The sequence below is a fragment of the Colobus angolensis genome, unplaced genomic scaffold (assembly GCF_000951035.1).
Source record: "Colobus angolensis palliatus isolate OR3802 unplaced genomic scaffold, Cang.pa_1.0 Scaffold617, whole genome shotgun sequence".
Lineage (NCBI taxonomy): Eukaryota > Metazoa > Chordata > Mammalia > Primates > Cercopithecidae > Colobus > Colobus angolensis.
The window spans coordinates 846,347-870,872 of NW_012119788.1; the positions used below are offsets into that span (position 1 = coordinate 846,347).

Below are 24,526 nucleotides of genomic sequence, written 5' to 3' on the forward strand. Positions count from 1 at the left end.
CGATTGTCCGGCACTCACTAGTGAGATGACCCCAGTACCTCAGTTGAAAATGCAGAAATAACCGGTCTTCTGTGTCCTTCGCGCTGGGAGTTGGAGACTGGAGCTGTTCCTATTCGGCCATCTTGCTCCGCCCCCCAATTTCTATATCTTTCTATAGCTCTTTGAGCACTTCAAGGTGCTCATTTTAAAATCTGCTGCAGCTTCTTAAAAATCCTCGGTTATTGAAGTGCAAATATTCTCTCTAGTAGGGTATTTCCTTTTATGGTTTGTAACATTTACCCTCATCCCATGAAGTGGGTGAGAAGCAGGAAGGTTGAAGTGTGTTCAATAGGAATCCCATGCTCTAGGTGTGAAAATATCCTAACATTTGCTGCTATCAAGCATTTTAATTTTCTCCAGTTCCGTTATAAATTTAAATTAGTTTCTTGAGGTCACTGTACCTAGTGGATGCTGTGAATTCTCACCCAACATAACCATGTGTCACTGTCCTGATGTTATAAATATTTGCAGGTGACTATTTCCACCAAGGGCCTCAGGATACTGCTTTGATATTTTCCCTGGTTTAGAGTCCCCAGTTTCTCTAATGGGGCTTTTCCTTACTCCAGGCTTTATGCAAGTAGTTCATCTCTAATTCTTCTCAAAGAACTCTGGAACTTTGGCTCATCTTCCCAAGTGGGTTTTGAAGTTCCAAGACCCAGCCATAATGCTAATTCAAATCGTTCCTTGGTTTTTTGCTTCAATGCGTGCTCAGCATTCTGACCATATTGAAGATGGAGTTACTTTTATAGTTTCAAAATTTCCAAAAAATGTAAAAAAAAGTTTGACATATTTTATTCAGCATTTCTGTGTCTGGATCTGGCGGGACTTTTCTCTTAGACTTCCATATCAGCCAGAACTCCCAACATCACTAAATTGAGTCTTTGTGATAGTTTATCACCCTCTCCTTTAAAGACAGAAAAATGTCAGAGAGAGGCAACCAATAAATTAGTAAAAGACATAGTTTAGATTACGTTCTACTTTGACAGACTGGGGCTGTCTGATGGTACTAAGCATCTAGACAAAGAAGAAATGCTAGAAAGAGGGAAGACATTATAGAAACAAGATGCTGAGAACACACACCAAAGGCCAATTTGTCCACAGCTGCAGTCCTGACTGTGCCCTATGTATTTATATATAGATATAGATATACAGATGCAAATATAGATAGATATGTAAGATATAACAATATAGAACATAAATTTTTATATTTACATATAAAATATATCCGTATAAATAAGGATATATGTATCTATAACACTGTTTAAGTGGAGAGTAAATAAAATAAATGAACATAAAAAAGGATGACTGGAGATGATGAAACAGAGATCAGAGAAAACAAGTCTAATCTTTTTTTTTGGTGGTAATAAATTTCAGACCCCAAAAGAGGAAGAAAAATAATTTCCTTGAGAACAAAATCAGCCACTGTACCTCTCATAACAATTTGGATACATGTTTCCAATGGGAATGTCCCTGAACTATAAATAATCATGACTAAAGATGTTGTTGGTTCATGTCCATAATAGAGAATCTAAAATATACGGTACATATATCTACCTTTCTTTTTGTTAGAATCTAACAGATACAGTATCTATATCTACTTATTCATGTATCGATCATGGGTTTGAGAAGAAAGAGAGAGGGAGTAAAGAAGTGTTGCTCAACTTTTCAAATGAAATCTACATGCTTTAACTTGCTAATGATGTTCGCCCCAAATGAAAGTTACTAAGTTCTACATCTTACCATCTAAGAAAAGCTCTACTTGCTCAAAGATTTCTCCTCCTACTGGCTTGCCAGAGTGCTTGAAATTTTCATCTTCCTCATGGCTTAAGGACTGTAGTCCTTTATTAAAATGCAAAGCTGTTGCCTGTAAATAGTAACATACAAACCACCAGCACCCATGAGTGGTTTTGAGCAACTAGGACCAGTCACCTTCTTGAGGCCTTAGATTCCTGAGAGAGTCAAAATAAATAATCTCTTAGGTCCCTCCTCTCACTAAGCGTTATTCTGTAGTTCTGTAATTCTGTGATATGATGATCTCACAGGCTGATGTTTTGATAGAGGATTAGGAGTCAAGGTGGATCAAGAGCCTTAAATGCCACTTAGGGAAGTTGGGTGGAGTGGAGGGGTGGTTACAGCCGAGATAGACATAGCCACGAAGGCCCCTGGATCCAAAACAGGATCCAAAACAGGGAGACAGAGAAGAGGATACCACTGAGGAGTTACACTTCATGGCTTTGCCCCTTGGATGGGCATGATGTTAATACATACATAAAATGCCAGTTGTCCTTGGTCTCTTCTGTCACTGGCAGAGACCTTTTTAAAATGAAAGGCAATGTGAAATCAAATAAAGCACCTAAGAAAACCATGCCCGTGGGAGCTAGTTGCATACAAAGACCTCTTTAGGACATTGTTAACATTTCTGTCCCCCTCCCTCTCCTGTAATTATCAGTGATTTGCCTTCAGCAGCGATAAAGAACATAGTTTAACGCAGTCATCCCAAGTTCTAAAAGAGCAATGCTTTGTATAAAGCCTATAAAGACCAGGCTTGATGCTTAAAGACATTAAAACACGTCGAATGTGACACTGGGTAGCCACCTGTGTAAGTAGAGGAAGCAGCCCCATCTCCAGCATTGCGTGAGGGGCCCTGGGGCGGGAGGGGTGGTTGCCACAAAAGAGAATGTTAAAATAAAACACCTTCGCTGGCTTACTCCTAATGCCCAAATTCCACCTTCAAACACCATCTTCTGTGTTAAATGCCACCTTCCATCTACCCTTCCATCTATTTCTCCAGGGGTGAGAAATGCTAGGTCTAGACTAATAGCTCTGGGAGTCCATTTATCAAGTCAATTATGAGTTTCATCTCAAAAATGGGTGTCTGGAAGAAAAGCATCATGGAAAGGAGAAAAGGGAATAGAGAATGGGGCAGGAAATCACAGTATCATCAAAGAAAAGTAATTGTAATAACACCAGGGATAATAATCATTCTAATCATTCCAAAAAAGTGTTTATGTGTTAAATGCTTTACAATTTACCCAATGCTTTCAGAGACACAATTTAATCTTTATGCTGATCATACGAAGTAGATAAGAGACAGTTTTTTACTCACTTTACACTTGAGGTTTGGAGAACTAAAGGGTCTTGTCCCAGGCCACATCACTAATAAGCAAGTGGAAAACTAAAACTCGATGCCAGCTATTGGCACCTGCATACACCGCTTTGCTCTAAAGGTATCCACAGGGTCACAGTGACTCCGTAATAGAAAAGATTTGGGGAAGTTAACCACATGCTTTGCTGATCAGACTTTTCTAAACTCCTTGGGACCGTGGAAAGGGGGTCAGGCAATACTCTGAAAATCCAAGGCCTCATCTCACCAGCTGTCATGAGCTCCAGCTCTCATCCTTTCCTGTGTTAGCACTGGCTTCCTCCTACTCCGTCCTCAGATGAAGAATAACTGGGGAAGGGGAGAGGGAGGGAGTGGCAAGCAGAAAGTCAATCACCGTAAGTTCTCCTATGGATATTAAACATTTGAGCCCTCCAGCCTCTGGGTATTGTTTCCTTAACACAAATGCTCCCCAATAGCTGGCTTTGTGTTTATTTTCTGTGGTGTTGCACTGTGCCTGAGAGGCGTCTACAGTTCAGCCACTACAACAATTACCTCACTTCATCTCTTCCTTCAGTGGCTGAGGACCTAAAGCTCCTTTATATCCAGCCTGCTATAAAATCATAATGGATGACAGATATGATATAAGGGGCTCCAGAAAGGACTTAAAGTTCTAACAATACCTGTAGTCCCCGCTCCTTTGTGCCCTGTATTCCTGACAATTCTCTTATTAAAGCTTTGTTCCCTATTAAAATGTAATCCCCTCCCCTCCAACCAGACTTTAGTCTTCAGACACTGGCACTTGGGGGTAAATGATTTTTTTTTTCTTACAGCAGAGACTAGTATAGGGAAACAGGGTGGAGGAGGGCTCTCAAAGGGGCCCAGGGATGCAAGGTGAAAGGCCCGCCATGCTTCCCCTGATGCTGTATACCAGGCTCCAGCTTGCACACAGCCCCCAGTGCAGGCAGCTTGGTTGCGGACCATCCGTTTTCCTCTCAAATGCCCTCGTTCCTTATCTGAAAACAGCCCTCCTGCGTTGGCCTCTTTATCAACTCCCCTTTCAGCTACCACTTATTCTCACTTTCAAATTGGTGATTGTCCCCCTTACTTTTGCACAGTGTTTGGGTGTTAGAAGAAAGAAAAACCAACCATAACCGAACATCCTTTAGAATCCATTCTCAGGTTCTTCTTGGCAGGTTATAAACTGTTGCTACTATAAGACATATCTTTAGGTTATACAAGCAGCAAGCAATGAAAAAAATCACACTCAACTCTGGGGAGAGATTTCCAATAGTTTTCACATTTCCTCATTGGCCCTGCACATCTCTAGCTCTCTTTAAGTACTATGGGGCTTACTCAGTCACTGACCTTGTCTAATCATATTGATTGTCAGCAATTGCAGTCTAATTGGAAAGCAAGTTGCTATGGTAATTCCTGTGTCTTCTGTCTTACATTTAAAGACACAATGATCCTAAAAGGGGGAAAATTGCTTGTGGTTGGTGACAGAGGAAAACATAATTAGATATGCAAATTATAAAACTAATGTATTCAAATGAATTCTGAAATCTAAACAAGGATTTGATGTAACAAATTGGTCCCCAGAATTTCCACCAAAGGCACACTTGGTCAGAAGGTATTCTTTTTCTCCAATACTTATATTTTTAGGAAAAAATAAATAAAGACAATGTATCATGGACAAGCAGGAAGGGGGTGGCTATTCACAGCTGAAAACTGGGGATAGGATCCATAACACCAGGATACTGCACTGTGTGCTTGAAGGAACACCAGCACAGGAGATGGCAGACCCGGATTCCGCTTCTCCTTCTATCTTTAACTTGCTGTGTGGCCTTGGGTAAATCACCTCGCTTTTCTGTGCCTTATTATTCTTCACTAGCAAATAAAGTGACAGCTTTTGTGTTTTTCATTCATTTCACCCATCAATAATCACTTACTGAGCACCTGCTATGTTCCAAGCTATTAGCAGGAAACATTGAAAGCCAGTGTCTCTGGTGACTATGTACTCCAAAGAGAGTACAATTTCCATTAAATTAGATGCTCCTTGAAGGCAGAAACTACATTCTCTTGAATATGTATGAAGAAGAGGCCTGCAAAGGAATTTGAGATTTGGCACCAAAAATACCAAAGTATTGTTAATTCCTGCTCCCTCCAACCAAATAAAAATTGAGAGCCTGCCAAGTGTGATTCGAGGAGCCTGGTATTATGGAGAATGTGACAGTTGCCACAGCTCCAGCACTCAGGGGCCTACAAACAGAAGTGCAGCTGCTGTGACAGCCTGACTATGATAAAATGCTCTGATAAAGGCAAAAACAATGTGCTAGGCAAGCTCAGAGAAGGGAAAATGTCTTAATTCTGGAAGATTAGGAAAGGCTTCCTTGGAGAAAACATGAAAGGTTGGGCCTTAAAATTGGAATGGTGTTTCTTTCCCACTCCACCAGTCAGGTGGGAGGGTAAAGTATATGTTTACTTGACTCAGTATAAGACAAAGGACTTCAAGCCCTGAGGATGTCATTTGTTCATTCAACACACATTTATGGAGTACCTGCTGGGTGCACAGACACAACCTATGAATATAACAAAACCCTTGACCCTAAGGGATTTACAGTCACTAGACTTGACGCTAGTAGAAAATAGTAACAATAATTATAAATATCATTCCTTTAGCACTTACTAAGCTTCAGACACTTAACATGTAACTATTTCATAAGGAATTCTCATTAAGTTTTATAAAGGTAAATACCATTATCCCCATTTCAAAGATAAGAAAACTGAGGCTCAGAGAGGCCAAATAACTTTGTCAGCTTCACACAGCTAGTAAGTGCTTATATGGATCTACAATGCTACCTCTGCTGCCTGGCTTGTAACCTAGATACCTCCTTCCCTGGAAGTAATAGTTTTAACCCATTGGTTCTACAGCTCCAGCAAGAAGACCCCTGGAACTAGAGCGGATTAATGCATATGCACGCCTATCATCATACATCAAGAACATCTTAACCTAGATCAGCTTCATTATTAATTAGCCATGTAATTATAGCTTCTTATGCCTTTGTTACTTTATGTGTTGAAAAAAGGGAAGGGGGGCATGTGTAGGAAAATAAATCTAGGAGATAGCTGATAAAATCTCTTCCTTTGCTGATTACTCTGAAATTCTAATTTCAGGGTCACTAGAAAACCAAAACAAAATTTCTAAAAGGTGTCTAACAGGATCTTCATCACCTGAAATTATTTTAGTAAAGGACAAATGCATACTTCACAACTAAACTATGCACATCAATAGGGGTACAGAGGACCCCTTCAGAAGCTGCTAACATGAGGAATGAGATCTGGTTTCTCTCTCCCTCCGCATAGAGCCAGCACCCTCCATCCTCAACAGGAGCCATTCCACTGTTTGTGCTGCTACTCTCTAAGTTTTTATTTAAACGAAGGGTCCCAAAGGTACAGCAAAGGCCAGAAAATATACTGAACCAGGTTACTGATTCCCAACATCTTGGGTGGCCTAACTGGCTGAATCACTAACATGAAAGACTCATGTTAAAAAACAATCCACTCTTCTTATTCCTCCCTAGAATGATGGCATTTTTCTCTAGGCATTGGCAGTCTCATAAAATAGGAAGCATTTAAAAATCATTCCTTTTTCTTCACCTTGCAGGTCCCTTTGCTGTAAAAATATGGACAGTCTCAGGACCAATAGGAGACGAAGGAGGTGCAGGAGTAGAGCTTTTGCCTCTAATTTGGGGGTAGAATGGGGGGATAACTACTGTTCAGAAATGGATATAAAACCAGTTAAATATGGAGTCAGAGAATACAGACCCCTAAATTTCTGAATGGTTGCAAAGGGCAGGTTGGATAACAGCTTTGCATGCAGGGTACTTATAAGGGTACTACACTCAAGGTTTCCAAAGGGGAAAATAAGACCGTCAATGTGACTCAAATACAAAAGCAGCCAAATGTGAACTCCTTCTTGCTCCTTCACTGCGGCTCATAAAGGAAGCTCTTTCATGCCAAGATAAGAGTTAATGAGGTGTAAAATGGAGGGGCATAAAAAATAGAGTAATTATAAATTTCAGAGTGAAAACAGAGGCTGGAAGCAGGAGGAAAGCCATTTGGGGAAGGGGGGGATTATGTTACAGATATGGTATCAAAAAGGCACAATCGAACCCAGAGAGAATTATTAAGGATGGTTTTGGGGTGCTCTGTGGTGGCAGCAGTGGACAGGACAGCCTCCAATAACACACACAGACACAGACACACACACAGACACACACACACACACACTTGCTATTTCTTTAGCAAGAGGCTCAATACATATGTCAAGGAGGAAATCAACACCGGCTTACTGGCTTGTAGGGGGTATCAATGGAGCCCTCTTTAAGCTGACAGTAAAACATATGGCTGTCTTCAAGAGAATAATGGCTCAGGCCAGGGGTCCTTTCTCACACTTGTCCAGGGCTTCAAGTGGTAAATGGTCCTTGCTGGCTACACTGCTGCTGCTCCCTCATGGGTCCACCACAGAGCTACTCCCAAAGATGCAGTGCCGCAAGAAGGATGCCGCATGGAGCCCCACCTCACTCCAGCTTGTTAAAAATGAAAGCTGGCTGTCATAGAGGACTGCCAAAGATGAGGCTGGCTGCCTTTTAATAACAGAATCACAGAAATAATTAAAATCACAGAATTCTATGGCTAGCAGGGACCCTGGAGATCATTTGGATCAACAGTGTTGTTTTATGGATGAGGAACAAAGGCCCAGGGAAGGTAACTGATTTGACTCAAGGAGAGTGGTTAATTAGTGGCAGAGTCAGGACTACAACCTAGGCCTCCTGACTCCAGTGAAATAATAAAAATAATAGTAAGCAGGACGACCTTTGCATAACACTACGTGCTTTTATCCTAGTGCAAGACATGCATTATTCGTGTGATCTTCAACAGCCCAGCCAACTACATTGAGTATAAAATGTACTGAGGGGCAGAGGATCTTCACACATCTTACAGAGGAAAATGGATCTCAGAAAGCTCCAGTGATTTGCCAAAGTGATGAAGGGCTTCCTTCGGCCCACTCAAGAGACCTTTCCTTATGCAGTTTTGCATTTCTGGAGCTTAGAGAGCTGGGGGTTCAAATTTCTTAACCTTAACACCCTCTCAGGCTGTGTGTGCTAATGGATTTAGTAGTCCGCATTGTTAAACAGTTCTTTCTAGTATGCTGAGTTTTGTTGTTGTTGTCGTTTCATGAAATAGTTGAAAAGGGGAATGAAACAGACGAGGGCCCATAGTTCAATAAACAGCAGCCATCATGTGTGCTCACAAGAGGCCAGGCAACTCAATCACAGGTAGTAAATACTGTGTCACTAAAGAAGAGTAGTCTCCAGCTAAGTTAGGTCAAATCTAGATTTCATTTTTAGGAAGACTTTTTGGTTATTTCTTTTCTTCAAATTGGCCAAGCCATACTAATTAATCCAGCAATAAGAATGTACTTAACACCTACTGTATGTACCCACTTCACCAGATGGTAGATGTAAAACTCTTACCCTGCCCTGATGTGAGGAACATTTGCTGAACAAGTACTAGCAACCACGCAGGGCGCTAGACTCCTACCTTAGGTATCAGACTAGGATAGATGACAACAGACTCCAAAATGACAGGGACTTTCAGAGCAAGTTTCTTTCTTTCTCATCGAGTAGTCCAGGTTGGTATTTCTCAGCATTTTATTTAAGACCCCAGGGCAAACGCAGCTTTGCCATCTTCAGTTATGGCTTTCAAGGTTGTTCTGGGCACCTCCAACCAACAACTAAAAAGGAGACAGTGTATGGAGAAGCACCATGGTAGGTGAAGGACCGGGCCTGAAATAGCACATATCACTTTTGTTCACCTTCCACAGGAAGAGCTTTCTTCTCACAATGCCACAACTAACAATAAGACTGGCCAGGAAATGTAGTCCAGCTCTACCCCCAGGAATAAGAGGAGGGAAACTGATTTTGGAGGACAGTTAGCAATCTATTCCATACCACATATTATCTCCATAATTCACACAAAAACCCTAACAAGTGGGTATAATTATCCCCACTAAAATAAATATCATGAATATTAATTGACTTGTCCAAGGTCACGTGACTGGGCAATGATAAAGCTAGAATTTGAATCTAGGCCTGTCTGGCTTCCAGGTTCACGCTGCCACTCACACATGTGTATCAACCAAGACAAATATGAGTCAGCAGGGCCCTAATGAGACAAAGCCATTAGTGAGATTACCCAGGCAGAGCATTTAGCACTGTGCCTGCTACACAGCAAATGCCTAATAAAGGTTAATTATTATCATAGTCATCATTATTTCTGCAACCTTGAGTTATGCAATTCAAACTTACAAGTGTCCCTAACCTATGGACACTTTACTGTCCCTGTCTCTTGAGTGTCAAAGGCTACTCCAACCTCGCACCTCACTTTCTTTTGCCTCTGCCAAAGCTGTCAGGTCACATCAAACCCAAACGACCTGATCAACATGCCTTTCCTTTCTCTTCTACACAGCATATCTACTCCCTTACTACATACCAACTCCATGTCTTTCATCACGAGGGACTCAGTAAATTCCCGTTTAAGAAAGAAATTGACTACCTTTTCTAGCTTCCAACGCTAATCTGGCTCTACCTCCAGAAAATCTTTGTCCTTCCTTCACTTATTTTTGGAGACAGAGTTTCACTCTGTCACCCAGGCTGGAGTGCAGTGGCGCGATCTCAGCTCACTGCAATCTCTGCCTCCTGGGCTCAAGTGATACTCATGCCTCAGCCTCTTGAGCAGCTCAGACTACAGACCTCCACCACCAAATCTGGCTAGTTTTTGTATTTTTAGTAGAGATGGGGTTTTACCATGTTGGCCAGGTTGGTCTGAAACTCCTGATGTCAAGTGATTGGCCCACCTCGGCCTCCCAAAGTGCTGGGATTATAGGCGTGAGCCACTGTGCCTGCCCGTTCCTTCACTTTTTATCATCTTCTTTCAATTCCATTTGCTTTCCCAGATAATTACCCTATGCATGGCTCCCAAGCACAAGAACTAACTGCACCCCTGTGTCCAGGTAGGGATAGACTCATAGGCCACCAGCTTCCACTTCACTATTTTCTCTATTCATCCCTTCATTCTTAGTCTTGCATATTATGTACATAAACTTAAATATCTCCCAAATATTAATTAAATAATTGGTACACTTAATTTGTTTGAAAACAGATGACCCGTGACCAACATCAAAACACTCCTGAGTCACCACATGACTTTTAAGAACTGTTGGTCTGGTGGAAATTGCAAAGCTGACAATGAGGGTAGGAAATAAAGGGAGGTTTGCAAGAAATATAGAAAAGAGTAATTGAGAGAATTTAAGATCTGTTTGGACACAAAATGGTACAGAGAAGTCAGAGATGGTCTCAGAATTAAAAACTTAGGGTAGTCTAGTGGGCCAGTAGGCATATCAGAGGGAGCCATTGGCTGGGGTTGTGACTGGGGAGGGGAAGAGAGTTGGGAGAGGAAAAGAATCAAATTGCTCTATATGGACTGTCTGCGATGGGTTCACAAAACATGTATCCCTCAGGTTGTTGCAGACAAGGATGCTGGTCTCAGAGGGAAGCTCATTCTGGTGATGTGTAATTCATCAGCAGAGAGGTCCTAACTGAGGGGCTATAGGGAATGAGGTGGCCTCAGGGGTTGTCAACAGGAAAAGCTTGAGGGACACCAAGACGGGGTTAAGAAATGGTGACATTTAGAGACAGTGAACTGGGGGAAATATGGTGTATAGGGAAAAATAATAAAATGTATTGAATTGTTTACTCGGGTGTGTTGGGCACTTAGCATCCTGTCCTCCACTTCTGTTGACTCTGCACTCACAACTTTTCATGCATATGAATAAACTGCAGATGTTTGTAAGATAAGGGCAGTACTATTTGCCATCTTGTATGCTTCATATTTGCACAGAAAATGTACTAAATGGTGATTATATGAGTTGCTGCTTGGAACTTTTACTTATGTGTGCTATTGGGGAAATTACTTAACTTCCGTGTGCCATCCTCATCTGTAAAAGGGGCTAAGGATGGCACTTAGCTCACAAGGTTGTTGTGAGGATTAAGCAAATTAATAAATGTGAAGCACAGAAAAACTGCCTGACACATAAGTGCTTAATAAACATTAACTATTATGACTGAGATTTTTAGTCCCTTTCCTCATCTGCTGAGATAAGCAAGGGAAACATATTATATCAAATTTTAGATTAAAGTTTAAATTAAGGTAAAACTAAAAATGAACACAATAGTTTGTTGTTGATGTATTTGAAAGCAAGAGCATTTAATTCAAATTTCTGAATTAGGCTGAGCCACTGAAGGTACTTTTATCTCCGTCTCATTTTAGGGATATCTTTAGGATGACTCTAGCAAGGACTCATCTTGCCCATGATGAGGAAGCAGATCTGGGAAGACAAGACAGTCTCAGGCATGTCAGGAAAGGATAGCACCACTGGCTATCATCTGAGGAGGCAAAAGGAGTCCTTTGGCAACATCCTCACCACACCCTGACATGTCCCACCTTGAACTGACCCTCTCCTAAAGGGAAGAGCATACTTTTTAGGTTGTGATTTCAGTGGTGGAGACAATCTATGTTGAGGCACACACATGCTCTACCTAATCTCCTTTATGCGGCCAGCAGACCAGATAGCCAACCTCACTATAGGACTTAGAATGGGGCTGGGGTTCGGAATAGTAACATAGCCTGGTTTAAGTATTTAAATGATTCTATAGGTGAGGTTAAGGGAACAACCTGAATTTCCCTAGGACCTATGTCAGTAGAGTTCTCCCTCAGTACAGTGGTTGACTGTCACAAGATCTCCCAGCTGCAGATGAATTTAGTCCCCAACTCCACAAAGAGAGGAAGGCAGGCTATCAGAAGGTATGTTGACATTAGAATTTACCATGTGCCAAGAATTGTACTTTCACAAATACCTTCTTATTTAATTCCTTTGACAACCCTTTGAGGTAGTTATTATTCCCATCTTATAGACAAGGAACTGAAGCTCAGAGAGACTCTCACAGTTGCCCACAGTTATTGAGCTAGGAGAAAATGGAAGCAGGACTCAAACTCAGGTCTCGACTTTATTGTAAAGTCTCTGGATCTAACGTTAAGGGAATTCTAAAGGAGAGTGGAAGTGTGTATTTTGAGAGCTTTATGAACTTTTCTGGAACATATTTTCATGGAAATTTTCACCTGCCTTCTTATATATGATATATATGTATTATACATATTATATTATATGTATATTACACCTCAGTATCACAAGGTATACAACATATGTTACATATACAATATGAATTATTATATGCACATACTCTATCTTGTTATACTGAAAAGCAATATACCAAAAGTTTTATTTTTTCTAGTAACTAAAATGTACCCCATCAAATACAGATAGCACCAGTTAAGGAAAGCCTAGAATACTAGTCTCGCTGAGTTAGAGATGAGGCTCCATTTTATTGATCTTTAGATTCCCGGCACTGATCCCAGTGCCTGAAATATACAAGCTTCTTAATCAAAATTCATTGAACATTTGTTGAATTAGTTCTCCACTCTTTTAAAGATTCACTCCAAGCTTTCTGCTAAGAAGCTTCCCTCCTGTGTGAATACACAATTTGATTTGCAAATACTCTGTTTACTGCAAGTTTTCAGGAACATGGCTTTATTGTACAAAAGCAAAGGTGGAAAATCTTTTATAATCTTTCAAAGATAATTCATTCATTCAGCAAACATTTGACTGGGAGCAGGAATATTAAGATAAAGGGCAATGTCACTGTCCTCCAGCAGTTCTTAGCTTAGTGAGGGAAACAAAGTAGATGCAAACCCAATGCAATATGCAAGGGGCGGTAATAGAGGGTCTATGGAAATCCTTAACCATTGGGGACTCAGGAAAGGAAAACAGGCAACTAAATTTAGTTTGAGCTTATTAAAAACTAAAGAAAGAAATTTGATTCAGTGACTATTACAGATATTTTAATGCAATTTAATCCCTTAATTTACTGAGTTAGGGAGAAATATTTTGGATATATTAGAGAAAAATGCTCTGTGAAGAGAGAGGCAGGGGAGGAGGGAAAAGATGGGAAAGACCCAGAGGGGACTATATCACCTGTATCAGAAAGAAAGTGAAAAAGAAGTTCCTGTGAGTTTTTGATGCTTATTCTTTTATTTTTATTTTTTATCTTATTCATTTCAGGGATATATTATTTACTCACCAAAATCTGGAGTTTATGCACAATCTTGGCTCACTGCAAACTCCTCCTCCCAGGTTAAAGTGATTCTGCTGCCTCAACCTCCCGAGTAGCTGGGATTATAGGCATGTACCACCACACCTGGCTAATTTTGTATCTTTAGTAGAGATGGGGTTTCACCATGTTGGTCAGGCTGCTCTCAAACTCCTGACCTCAAGTGATCCACCTGTCTTGGCCTCCCAAAGTACTGGGATTACAAGTATAAGCCACTGCACCCGGCCCTTATTTTCACTTCTTTAAATTTTACTTTAAATTCTGGGATATATGATGTGCAGAACGTGTAGGTTGATTACATAGGTATACACGTGCCATCCTGTTCTCCAACTCATGTCATGGAAATCCTAGTGAGGCCTTTAACTACTGGTCACAGCTCTTCAGTTCTTTGTATCCAATAAACCAGTAACAATTCTACTCGGAATCAGCTTGGCACTTGACAAATGAGTATCAGCTGTAACAGTGAACAAATTAATATGACTTTATAACAGGTTGAAACTTTATGCTGGAGCAGACCACATTCAATATGCTCATTCGCTCCCTAAAGTCCACAAAATTGGAAAACACCCTACCCCACTCCTCCATCAAATGTACTTGTATATTTGAAGGAAAGGAATTTGATAACGGCTCTGAAACTCACTCCAGAGAGAATGCCTTGATAACCCCCAGTACCTCATGCAAGCACATGTCCCTATCCTTCATACAAACATGGAATCTCATGTACAGACGGGCCCTTAAAAGTCATCTTCTCTAACCCCTGGTCAGATACTCAGTGAACCCCTATAGTCACCAGTCCTCTCTCCTGTTTTATTTTCTATGGGTGTTTTGTCAGTTCAAGGACCTCATTTGATAGCCAGAGAAGGCCTAGGGAGAGAGCTGTGACCCAGAGAGGCACAGATAAAGGTATCCATATACTATACGTTCAGCAGACCAAATATTTGTATGTGTCACTTGCATGTTATACTCTGTTTTAGTAAAATTCCCTGGAACAAAATCTTAAGTCATAGACAAGCTAGGCTGGGCTGTCACCCGCTGGACTTAGACACGTTGCCTACAGAAAAGGGGGTGAAAGAATGCCACAAACTTCACCTCCTTCAGTTTAGCAGATGACTTTCATAGGCCTTAAGATTTCTTTTCCTTAGTCTACCCTTTGATCCATTCATTCATCCAGTAATCGTTTATTGAGCACTAACTACACATCAACTTATAACTAGATGCTAGAGATACAAAAACAGATGAATTAGACAATGACCAAGAAAAGCAATAACAAAACATGGTGGTGATTGCTTTAACTGAGAAATGGAAAAGATCTTGTGAGAAGCTAGACAACAGGAAAACTTCAATGCTGGTAGAGTAACAGCAGGCTTTTCAGAGGGAATACAGATTTTTCTAAATCAACTACTTCATTCCCCTGGAGCTCCTCTATCACACTCTGCATATCCACCTATGAATATGTACATTGGGGCAAAAAGTCTGGTAGCATATTATCACTATTTCCCTAAAGGACCTTGCAATACAAAGTATGACCAGTACCTGGACTATTAGAAATGCAGGACCTCAGGCCCCACTCAAGACCTTCCCAATGAGAGTCTGCATTCTAAAAAGAGCGCCAGGCGAGAAGAAAAGGAAAGAAGAAACACACCACAAAAAAAGCAAAGCAAAAAAGCATCCATGAAAAAGCACAAAGACACAGTGCACAGGCCCGAAAAAAAAAAATCCTCGCACCGATCCCCAAAAGACAAAACAAAGAATCCAACCCCCAAAGGGACAACAAAGAAGCCAAGGGACACAGGGCGGCTAAAAAAAACAGGGGAAGCACGGCGGGCAGAAAAAAGTGGGCCAGCACACAAGACAGCCAAAGTACGAACCTCAAAAAAAAAAGACCAACCACAAAAGCACAGAAAAAAAAACAAACAGCACAAACACAAAAAAACGAATAAACAGAAACAACCAAAAAAGGATAATAAAAATAAACACACAAAAAATTAGAATAGAAAGAAATAAAAACACAAAAGGGCTAAATCAAAAAAAGATCCATAAATGTACCAAGGAAACACGCCCCCAACACTGGACCCGCCAAACCCACCCCCAAACCCAACCCGAACAAACGCAACCCCCTACCAAACCCAAACACCCAAAAATGGACTACAAGCTGAAACCACCAAATAAGAACCACTTCCTGAAATCACCAAATAAGAACCAGTTCTTTGTGAAAAACAAAAACAGATAAGGCAATTCGAAAAACAAAAACAGAGAAAAGAACACAAAATATCTAAAAGTCGGCAACAAAAGAACGGCTAAACGAGAGGGAACCAAAAAAGAGCCTAACGACGAGAGAACCTGAAAAGAACTTGAGCACGACATGGCAGCAAGCCCATTCCAGAACTCCCTATTAGCTAGCCGTGCCATGAATTCACTATCCTCCATCCAAACAAATCCCTCACTCTCCCACACCCAAACAAATGCCTCCCAATTCCATACCTCCCACACGTCCCCGCAATTATGGAACACACAGAGAAACAAGAAATGACCAAAAACAAACAGAAAGAACAAACGCCCAATAGCCAGCACGATCTCCATACACCCACACATACACGCACACACGCAACAAGTACAAATAAAGGTAAAAACCCAAGAAAGAAAAAACGAAAACATACATATAAACACAGAGAAGGGGAGAATATAGATAAAGATAGACAAACACATACACAAACAAAAGAAAAAAAAAAAAACACACATACATATGTATATATATACACACACACGTACATATGTATATATATACATATTTAGAAAAACACATACCCCACCCTTATCTATGTTCAACTGTGCAAATGGTGAGGACTTTCATTTACCAAATAAATCATGAAAGATGTTATTATGGAACAAGAGGAGCTCTTCTCACAAAATGTCTCCTCATTCATGGGGGCTTCTGAGAAATGGCCCTGCCCCCACCGGGTTAACAAGCAACAGATGTCACCAGCCCCCTGGTCACAGATACCCCAGTCACAGATGCACCAGCAGACTGCTGCTGCTCACAGTCACACTTCCCCTCCCCCATGGGCCTTCTTTTTTTGCCTCCCCTCCAGGCCTTTCTCTAGATCAAAAGCCTTTCTAGAACTCTTCCGCTAAATCCTAGGCCAGCAGACAGCTCTTCTACCTCAGCCAATTTGAATGCATGCTGCCTGTGAGATTTCCTGAGACACTCTCAGCTGCCGCATTAAAACTGCATAAGAGTCTTCCTCAGGAGGCCTAATAATAGCACATTTCATCCGTGAGATACTTTATAAATATTAACTGATTAAGCTGTCCTCTCTCCTCACAACCTCTGGGCTTCTGCCTAGTGGACTTCATTCTCTTCTGCCCTCAAATTACTCTGGGAGAAAAAAACACTGAGACCTGAGGAATCTTTTCTGTGTATTCTAAGCCGAGACATCATTAATGGCCATGGCCTTGCAACAACCTCCACCTAGGTAATGGCATGGAGTGGAAAGGGATTTAAATCTATGTTTATTTTATTATTTTTCTTAATTTTTAAGTTCCAGGGTACATGTGCAGGATGTATAGGTTTGTTACATAGGCAAATGTGTGTCATGGTGGTTTGCTGCACTTATCAACCCATCACCTAGGTATTAAGTCCAGCATGCATTAGCTATTTTTCCTAATACTCTCCCTTCCTCAATCCTACCCCCTGACAGGCCCCAGTGTGTGTTGTTTCCCTCCCTGTGTCCATGTGTTCTCACTGTTCAGCTCCCACTTATAAGTGAGAATATGCAGTGTTTGGCTTTCTGTTCCTACATTAGACATTCATGGGGCCAACAAACATATGTTTCTTTTAAAAGAGACTGGATTAAGGTTCTCATCTCCCAAAGCCCGATTAGCAGAGAGAAAACAACTCCACGATCTAGGACAGTGTCACTGAACTACAGCCAATGGGTCAAATCCAGCCTGACACCTGTTTTTATGAATAATGTTTTATTGGAACACAGTCAGGCTAATTCATTCACGTGTTATCTTTGGTTACATTTGGGCTACAATGTCAGTTGAGCAGTTGTGAGAGAGACCAAATAACCACAGCAAGGGCAAAAAAATATTTACTATCTAGCCCTGTAAAAAAAAAAAGTTTACTGACCCATGGTCTAGGGGACTTAAATTTTGTTCTCATCCTGTATATTTCCTAAATATCTTTAAGCAAATCTCTTCCTTCCTGGACCTCACTTTCTACATCTATAGACTGGATAATCTCCAAGGTGAGCCATGGCCTTCAACTTATTCTCCCATTGTTCTTTAAGTTTCAGCCTCCAGTATGTTAGTTTTGTCTCATTACTACAGCTGACTTCTTTGACGGTAGGAAAGGAGTTTTGTGTGTCTCATGAATCCTCCCAGGCACAAGGCTCTATGCTGAGCCCTAAAAATATTCAAGGAGTGTAACTGAACTGGCTTGACTTATATATATACATATATTTTTTTTTCCACAGAGAGATCTCTCAGAATGATGTCTTGGAGGTGATAGAGGCAGATGTGTTCTCCAGCCTTCCCAAATTACATGAAATGTAAGCAAGAAGCCTGGGGGATTTGCTCATGGCCATTCTTGGAAAAAAAAAACCCTTAAAGTTCTTCTATATTCCTGAGAATATATTCCTCAGATCCCTAGATTGTCATTATAGGATGTCCAAATCAGCCTAAAAATCACTGTAATATGTCTCTGTCTGGTGACCCAGGCACCAGCTCAGAGGCTAGTCTCATCCTGTTGTCTGCCTGTCATCATTTTGCATCATAGACTCAAGAACTTTGCCCAGTAGCTATGTGCAAGCACCTCCATGTCATCCTTCCATTCAAAGTTATTCTAGTCAAAGCCCAAAATAAGTCCCACATGATGTAATTGAAGTTGGTTAGTCCTGGTCTGTCTACTAGCCTATACCATATATTTACCATGAAACCTTAGCCATGATAGGTAACTATCTGAGACTTAGTTTTCTCATCTGTAAAACTAGAATAATAAAATTACATATATCATAGGATTACTGTGATGAATAAAGGAGATGATAAATGCCAATTAAATCTAGCATATGGACTGGCCTAGAGTGAGTATGTTATAATCATCCTTGGTTCCTCTACTACTTCAGCCAAATTTACTTTCTCTTGTTAATGTTCCAGTTTTACATAATAGCACTGCTCACACAGATCCACTTCTGTTTCATATCAGTTTAAAATTACTATAAATTAATTCATAGAATCATAGAATGTCAAAGCCAGTAGAGACTTTAGAGACTGGTCAACAATTTTTCAAAATATATTCTGTATATCACTAAAAACTCAGGAAATTATTAGGTATTTTTTAAAAAGGTCAAATAAGATTAGGAAATATTAGGTAAATAAGATTAGGAAATATTAGGTAAATAAAATTACATAGATTTGCTTATTATAGGAAAACTTTTCAGTCTATAATATGCTAATATGCATTTAGAATCTCCAAGAAGGATACTGTATAAGTGTTTGTCAACTAACATCACTGGAAAGTTTTCTTAGAGACTGTCGATTACTATCTCACAAAATTCCCATGGAACACATTTAGGAAAGCCAATGAACTATCTCCTAATTTTACAGATGAAGAAGGAAAGGCACAGAGAATTTGTAAGACTTCTCTAAGGTAACTTGGCCAAATCCACATGCAAATAAGAACTTGAACATTAATCTTTTGACTCTTTTGTATCTTTTTAACAAGGATGAATTTTGTTTTTAGCATTTGCTAAGTATCAGTAGGGGACAAATACACACACACACACGTGTGTGTGTGCATGGGCGTGTGTGTGAATTTCTTTAGGAAACACACTCAGTCTGTTCATTTGGCAATCTCCCCTCTCCCTTTTACTTCCTTCTACCCACTCTGCCTCCCATCTTCATTTTTCCTCATTGCCTCTGCACTCGATGTTCACCCTCTCCCTTTCCATTACCTTCATGCTTCTTCCTTTCTTCTCTTTCTGCTTGGCCTAGTTGGGAAGAACTCACAGAGATTATCAGAGAAATGAACCAAAGGGCAGCCAGCCTTCTGGGCAAGGTCAAGCAGGCATCCCTTGATACATTTCAATGGACAGTGAAGGTAATGGTTTGGGTCTTTCATCTCTTCCTTGCATGAAGAGGTGCTCACCTCCATGTAGCACTGACTGTACTTAAAATGATTAATTGCCTGGTACTTAGATCTGGGTAGCTACAGGTTACAGCAACATAAAAGCTAATGAAACAGGGAGGAAGTAATTAACAGTGAGCATCTCTGCAAATACACATTGATCCAGCAAGACAAGGAAAGGGCAGGTTCTCTGTGTTGGAATTCAAATGTGAACATGCTCACTTCCAGACTGTTGATCAAGACACAGCACAGGCCAACACAGGGCAGAAGTCACTGCTTTCCATGAGCTCTGAGTGAACAGCTTCAGTCTACTGCATAAAGGGAATCTGTGGCCATTCCCAGCTACTGTATGCTTGGATTTCATGGTTAAAAGCAAAAAGATTTCGATAGCTTTTCTCCCAACTTTCTTTTTCTTTGCCATTTCACTCTCTTTTCCTCCAATATCTTTTGGCCCCTCACTCTTTTTCCTTTTCTTCACCACTTTTCCATTTTTCATTGCTCTTTTTCATTACTTTCATTCCTTTTTCTCTTGCCTCCTGACCAGACAAAAGCTCATTTCCCAGTCTCATTCCTAACCTCTTAGCCTTCTCCAACCCTGGGAGATTCTTACTGGTTAAAGATGCAGCTCTGCTCAGGGTGACGAGAACTCACCCAGCCAATGCTCTGTTTGCCTCCAGTGGACAGGGCCCAGGTAACGAGAATGAAGCAGTGGGGAGACAGGGTTAATATTTAGTTTGCACAGCTTAGTGTATTAAAAGGCACCACATGCTCCCTCAGTATTTATTGAAACGGATGGATGGATGGATGGATGGATGAATAGATGGGCGGATGAGTAGATACAATTAATGATTTATTATTTTACTCTGTAAAATGTGAAAAATACTACAGCATTCCTTACCATCAAGATCACTAGCATGTTTTTTCTTCTTTTACAGTAGAATTGAAAAGGCCAACAACCTGCTCAACATCAACCCTGAGGCCTTCCAGAACCTTCCCAATCTTCGATATCTGTAAGAACTCATGTACTTTGGTACCCCCACTATGATTAAACTGTGCAACCCTATTTTACCAAAAGGCCCACTTGATACTCTGGGGAGCAATTACTTTTGATCAAGGATGGTGGTGGGGGGCAGAAGTGGAGGTGGAGAGATACTTGGTGAGGATTTTAGTTTAGTTGAATGAGCAAATTCTACTAACATAATTGTATTTTGTTTTCATTTGCAAAAACAGACATAAGAAATGCCATTTGCATTAATGGGACTGTCACATAAACCTCTTACAGAACTCAGTCATAATTTAGTGTTAATGAGATGCAGTCAAAATTTCTGCTAGCATTTAGCTTATGACCTTGACTTCAAAGCCATTGTCTCTCTTGTTCTGCATATATGCATTTTTCCCTTGATAAATTACAGCATTTTATTTTGTTTATTTTGTGTGTTTTGGTTAATAACTTAACGTGATATTTTATCAGCAGAGACTCCTAGTGTTTCGGCTCTATCCTTTGGGCCTGCCCCATCAGCAAAAGCGCTGCTTCCTCCACTCAAATGGCTTTCAGATTAGCTGAGTGCTTGACAGAGTCATGAGTGTTATAACAGGACTCCAAAAAATAACAGATAAGAATTTGGTCTCTGGAGTTAAACTTTCTGGGTTTATTTACTAGCTACTGATCACAGGTCTGGACTTAACCTCACATATTTCCTCATCAAGAGAATGGAAATAACAATGCTTGCATATCTGTTATCTATTAACATCATAATCATACAAAACCAACCACTCCCCAAAGATAGAGGCTTAATGCAACAACTATTTATCATTTTTTATCTGTCTGTGAGTTGTTCAGTGGAATGGTTCTGCTGATCTGGACTATGTCTGCCTGACCTCAGCTAAGCTCATTCATACATCTATTGCTAATTGGCAGGTCAACTGGAGGTTGGCCACTCCAGATGGTCTCAATTGGGATGACTCAGCCTTCCTCCAAGAGACACTCATTTCTAGCAGGGTAGCATAGTAGGCTTGTTTTCATGGTAATCCCACAATTCTAAGAGAGACAGCTGAAGATTGCAAGCATCTTAAGGCCAAGATCCTGAATTAGCACACCATCTCTTCTGATGCATTCTATTGGCCAAAACAATTCACTGAATCATCCAGATTCAAAAGGTGAAGATGCTACTTCTTGATGGGAAAAGCTGCAAAGTCACAGCACAAGGGATAGAGAAGTATACAGAATTGAAGCCACTTTTGCAATCAGTTTAAAATATTTAAACATTTTTACACTGGGCCTCTGATAGTAAATCCTCAGTAAATATTAGCTATTAATGATATTGTGATTCTGTGCCTAAATTTTCATTCATAAGAACTGGACTTAACAGGTTTAATAAGAAACACTGGGCCATGATGTGCCTTAGCTCTCTGAATGAAAACTGAGGGAATAAAAGACTTAATAGAGGACAGTCCATATGACCTGGAACTTCTGCTCTCTGATAGGTACCCAAGAAAGGGTCTGAAAAAGAAACAAGGTCATCTGCTTCTGAGTTACTGTCAGAGGTAGGCTGGCTTCATGGGCACACAAGTGCATTGTATAGGGCTTTGTGCTCAGGAGGGCCCCCACACTCAGAGGACTGCTGGGTTTCAGTCTCTGCTGTCACCATCTTGAAATACTTAAACAAGAGGCTCTGCATTTTCATTTCTACTATATCCCACATATTATGTAGCCAGTCCTGCTTAGAGGTTAGGGTTACGAGCTCTTCTACTTTCAGGTTTGGGAGTCTTGATCTCCAAGTTGATCATGGTCCTTAGGGACAGAATCTGTGCTATGCTCTCTGCAGAGGCTAACATGACTAGGCACATAGCAGTGGAGGAAATACGTGATAACAGAAAATGCATGAACTTCAGAATCAGAAAATCTAGGGGTTCATCCTGACTCCGTCATTCAGTAGTTGAGAAATCTTGGGCCAATCACTGGACTTCTAAGAGACACACATGGCTTATATGAGCCTCAAACAAGATTTAGATATGAAAATATTTTGTCAACTATGAAGTGCTCAAAAACATTAATAAATGTATTTGTAGAATAATTATTTCTGGTTGAATACTCAACGTCTACCGGCCCATCCTCAGGAACATTCTAGTAAGTGTTGAATAATTATGCTGACGATTAAGACTTTCAGCTTTTACCTACAAGTGCTTGGCATGGGTTCAAAAAGAGGAAGTTGGAGCATGCCTTTGCATTTAAATGAACAGAATGGAAAAGAAACTCTATATGAAAAACTATGATTTCAGGAGGACTGGAATCCAAATGAACATTGATATTTATTAGCTAGCTGGTTAATTACTTTCTCTCTCAACCTCAGTTTCCTTATCTATAAATTGAGTGGCTGTAAAAACCAAATAAGATTGTGCCTTTAATAAAAATCACTTTGCAAATTGTTTTTGTATAAAAACTATAAAGAACTATAGAAATATAAAATTATTAGTGCCTGTTACCCAGTTAGTTTCCTTCATTCTTTCTTCCTTTCTCCCAACTCCATCTCTCCCTTCCAGATCCTTCTCTTCCTTTGTTTTAGAAAATGCCAAAGTGGAATATGGGAATCACGGAGCCTTCAGTGACAGAACAAATGCTCTATAGGACATGGAGAGGCATCCCCAGAGGCACTTTCATTCATAAACTATCACATATGGCTAATGCAAAGCACCCCTGCCAAGGACAAACCCAAGAAGAAAACCAGCCCTTCACATAGATATCCCTAGCCCATGATAATAATAGCATATCTGAGAATGGTGGATTGGAAACAGGTAAATGAGAAATGAGGAATCATTGCGAATCATTGCAAAATTTGAAGCCAAAGGATTCAGAATTTGACCTCATTATTGGCCAATATCTTGCAGCCAGCACCATTTGTTCTTATTAATGAGAACTCCCTTGGACCTTCCCTTAGGAGATGAGGGCAGGGGAGATACTTGAACTTGTAAGGATGTGGGCATGGAAAGCACAGCTCCAGACAGAGGAAGGGAGAGAGGGAGATCCTTGGCAGAACAGAGGAAACACAACTATGCCTTTGCCTCTGAAAAAGGCTGAAATCTGTGCCATCTGCCACTATGTCCATCCTCTTTGTGTCCTCTTTTGTCTCACTTTGGGGTGTTGAGTAGTCCTCAGTCCTATATCAAGTTCACACAAAGTTGGAGGTGACCAATTCCAGCCATATCTTTTTCTGAGAGAAGGTTATTATTCTCAGGTCATTTTAAACCTCTTCTCTAACTGAAGAAACAAAAGCACAAGTAAGGATTTGGAAGGGATTATGTCACTGTCAAGGGATTCTCCTTGATTGCTCTGAAAAGTAACATATCATTGTCTTAGCCAGTTTGGGCTGCTCTAACACACAACTGTAGCTTGTGTAGCTTAAACAATAAATCATGATGCTGGAGGCTGGAAGCCCAAGATCAGGATGACAGCTGGCCAGTTCTTGTAAGGGCCCTCTTCCTGGTTTGCAGACAACCATCTTCCCATTGTATCTTCACATGGCCTTACCCTGGTGTATATACACAGAGAGAAAGAGAGATCCCATGTCTCTTCCTGTTTTTATAAGGGCATTCATCCTATCATGAGGGTCTTACCCTTATGATCTTATCTAACTCTAATTACCTTTCAAAGGCTCCACCCCTAAATGTCATCACATTGAGGGTTAGGTTCCAACATATAAATCTGGGGAGGACACAAACGTTCAATTCATAGCAGTTATATAATTCTACACTGTACAAAATGTTTGCACATCCACTGTTATGTAAATCTCCCATTAGGGAGTTGAGACTAAGAGTTGTCTATCTTAAGGCTTTGACTTATTGCCCAGGGTGGACCTTTCCCAGCTGTGTAGTCCTCCTCAGTGTACAGCAACTCTGCCCTCCAAAGGCACTTCTAGCTGCAATAAATAAATAAATAATATATATATAATATATTATATACATAATATTGTA

General features: G+C 40.5%; 1 protein-coding gene across 1 annotated transcript in view; it reads left to right on the forward strand.

Moving 5' to 3' along the window:
* The window catches only part of LOC105527342 (follicle-stimulating hormone receptor-like), a 149,995-nt gene extending 126,639 nt beyond the window's left edge, over positions 1–23,356 (forward strand). The window contains exons 3-5 of the mRNA XM_011963631.1: positions 17,910–17,984; positions 20,494–20,568; positions 23,099–23,356. Coding sequence (XP_011819021.1) covers positions 17,910–17,984; positions 20,494–20,568; positions 23,099–23,183 — 235 coding nt within the window. The 3' untranslated portion in view covers positions 23,184–23,356. The remainder of the gene's footprint in view (positions 1–17,909; positions 17,985–20,493; positions 20,569–23,098) is intronic.
* The last annotated feature ends 1,170 nt before the right edge of the window (positions 23,357–24,526 follow it).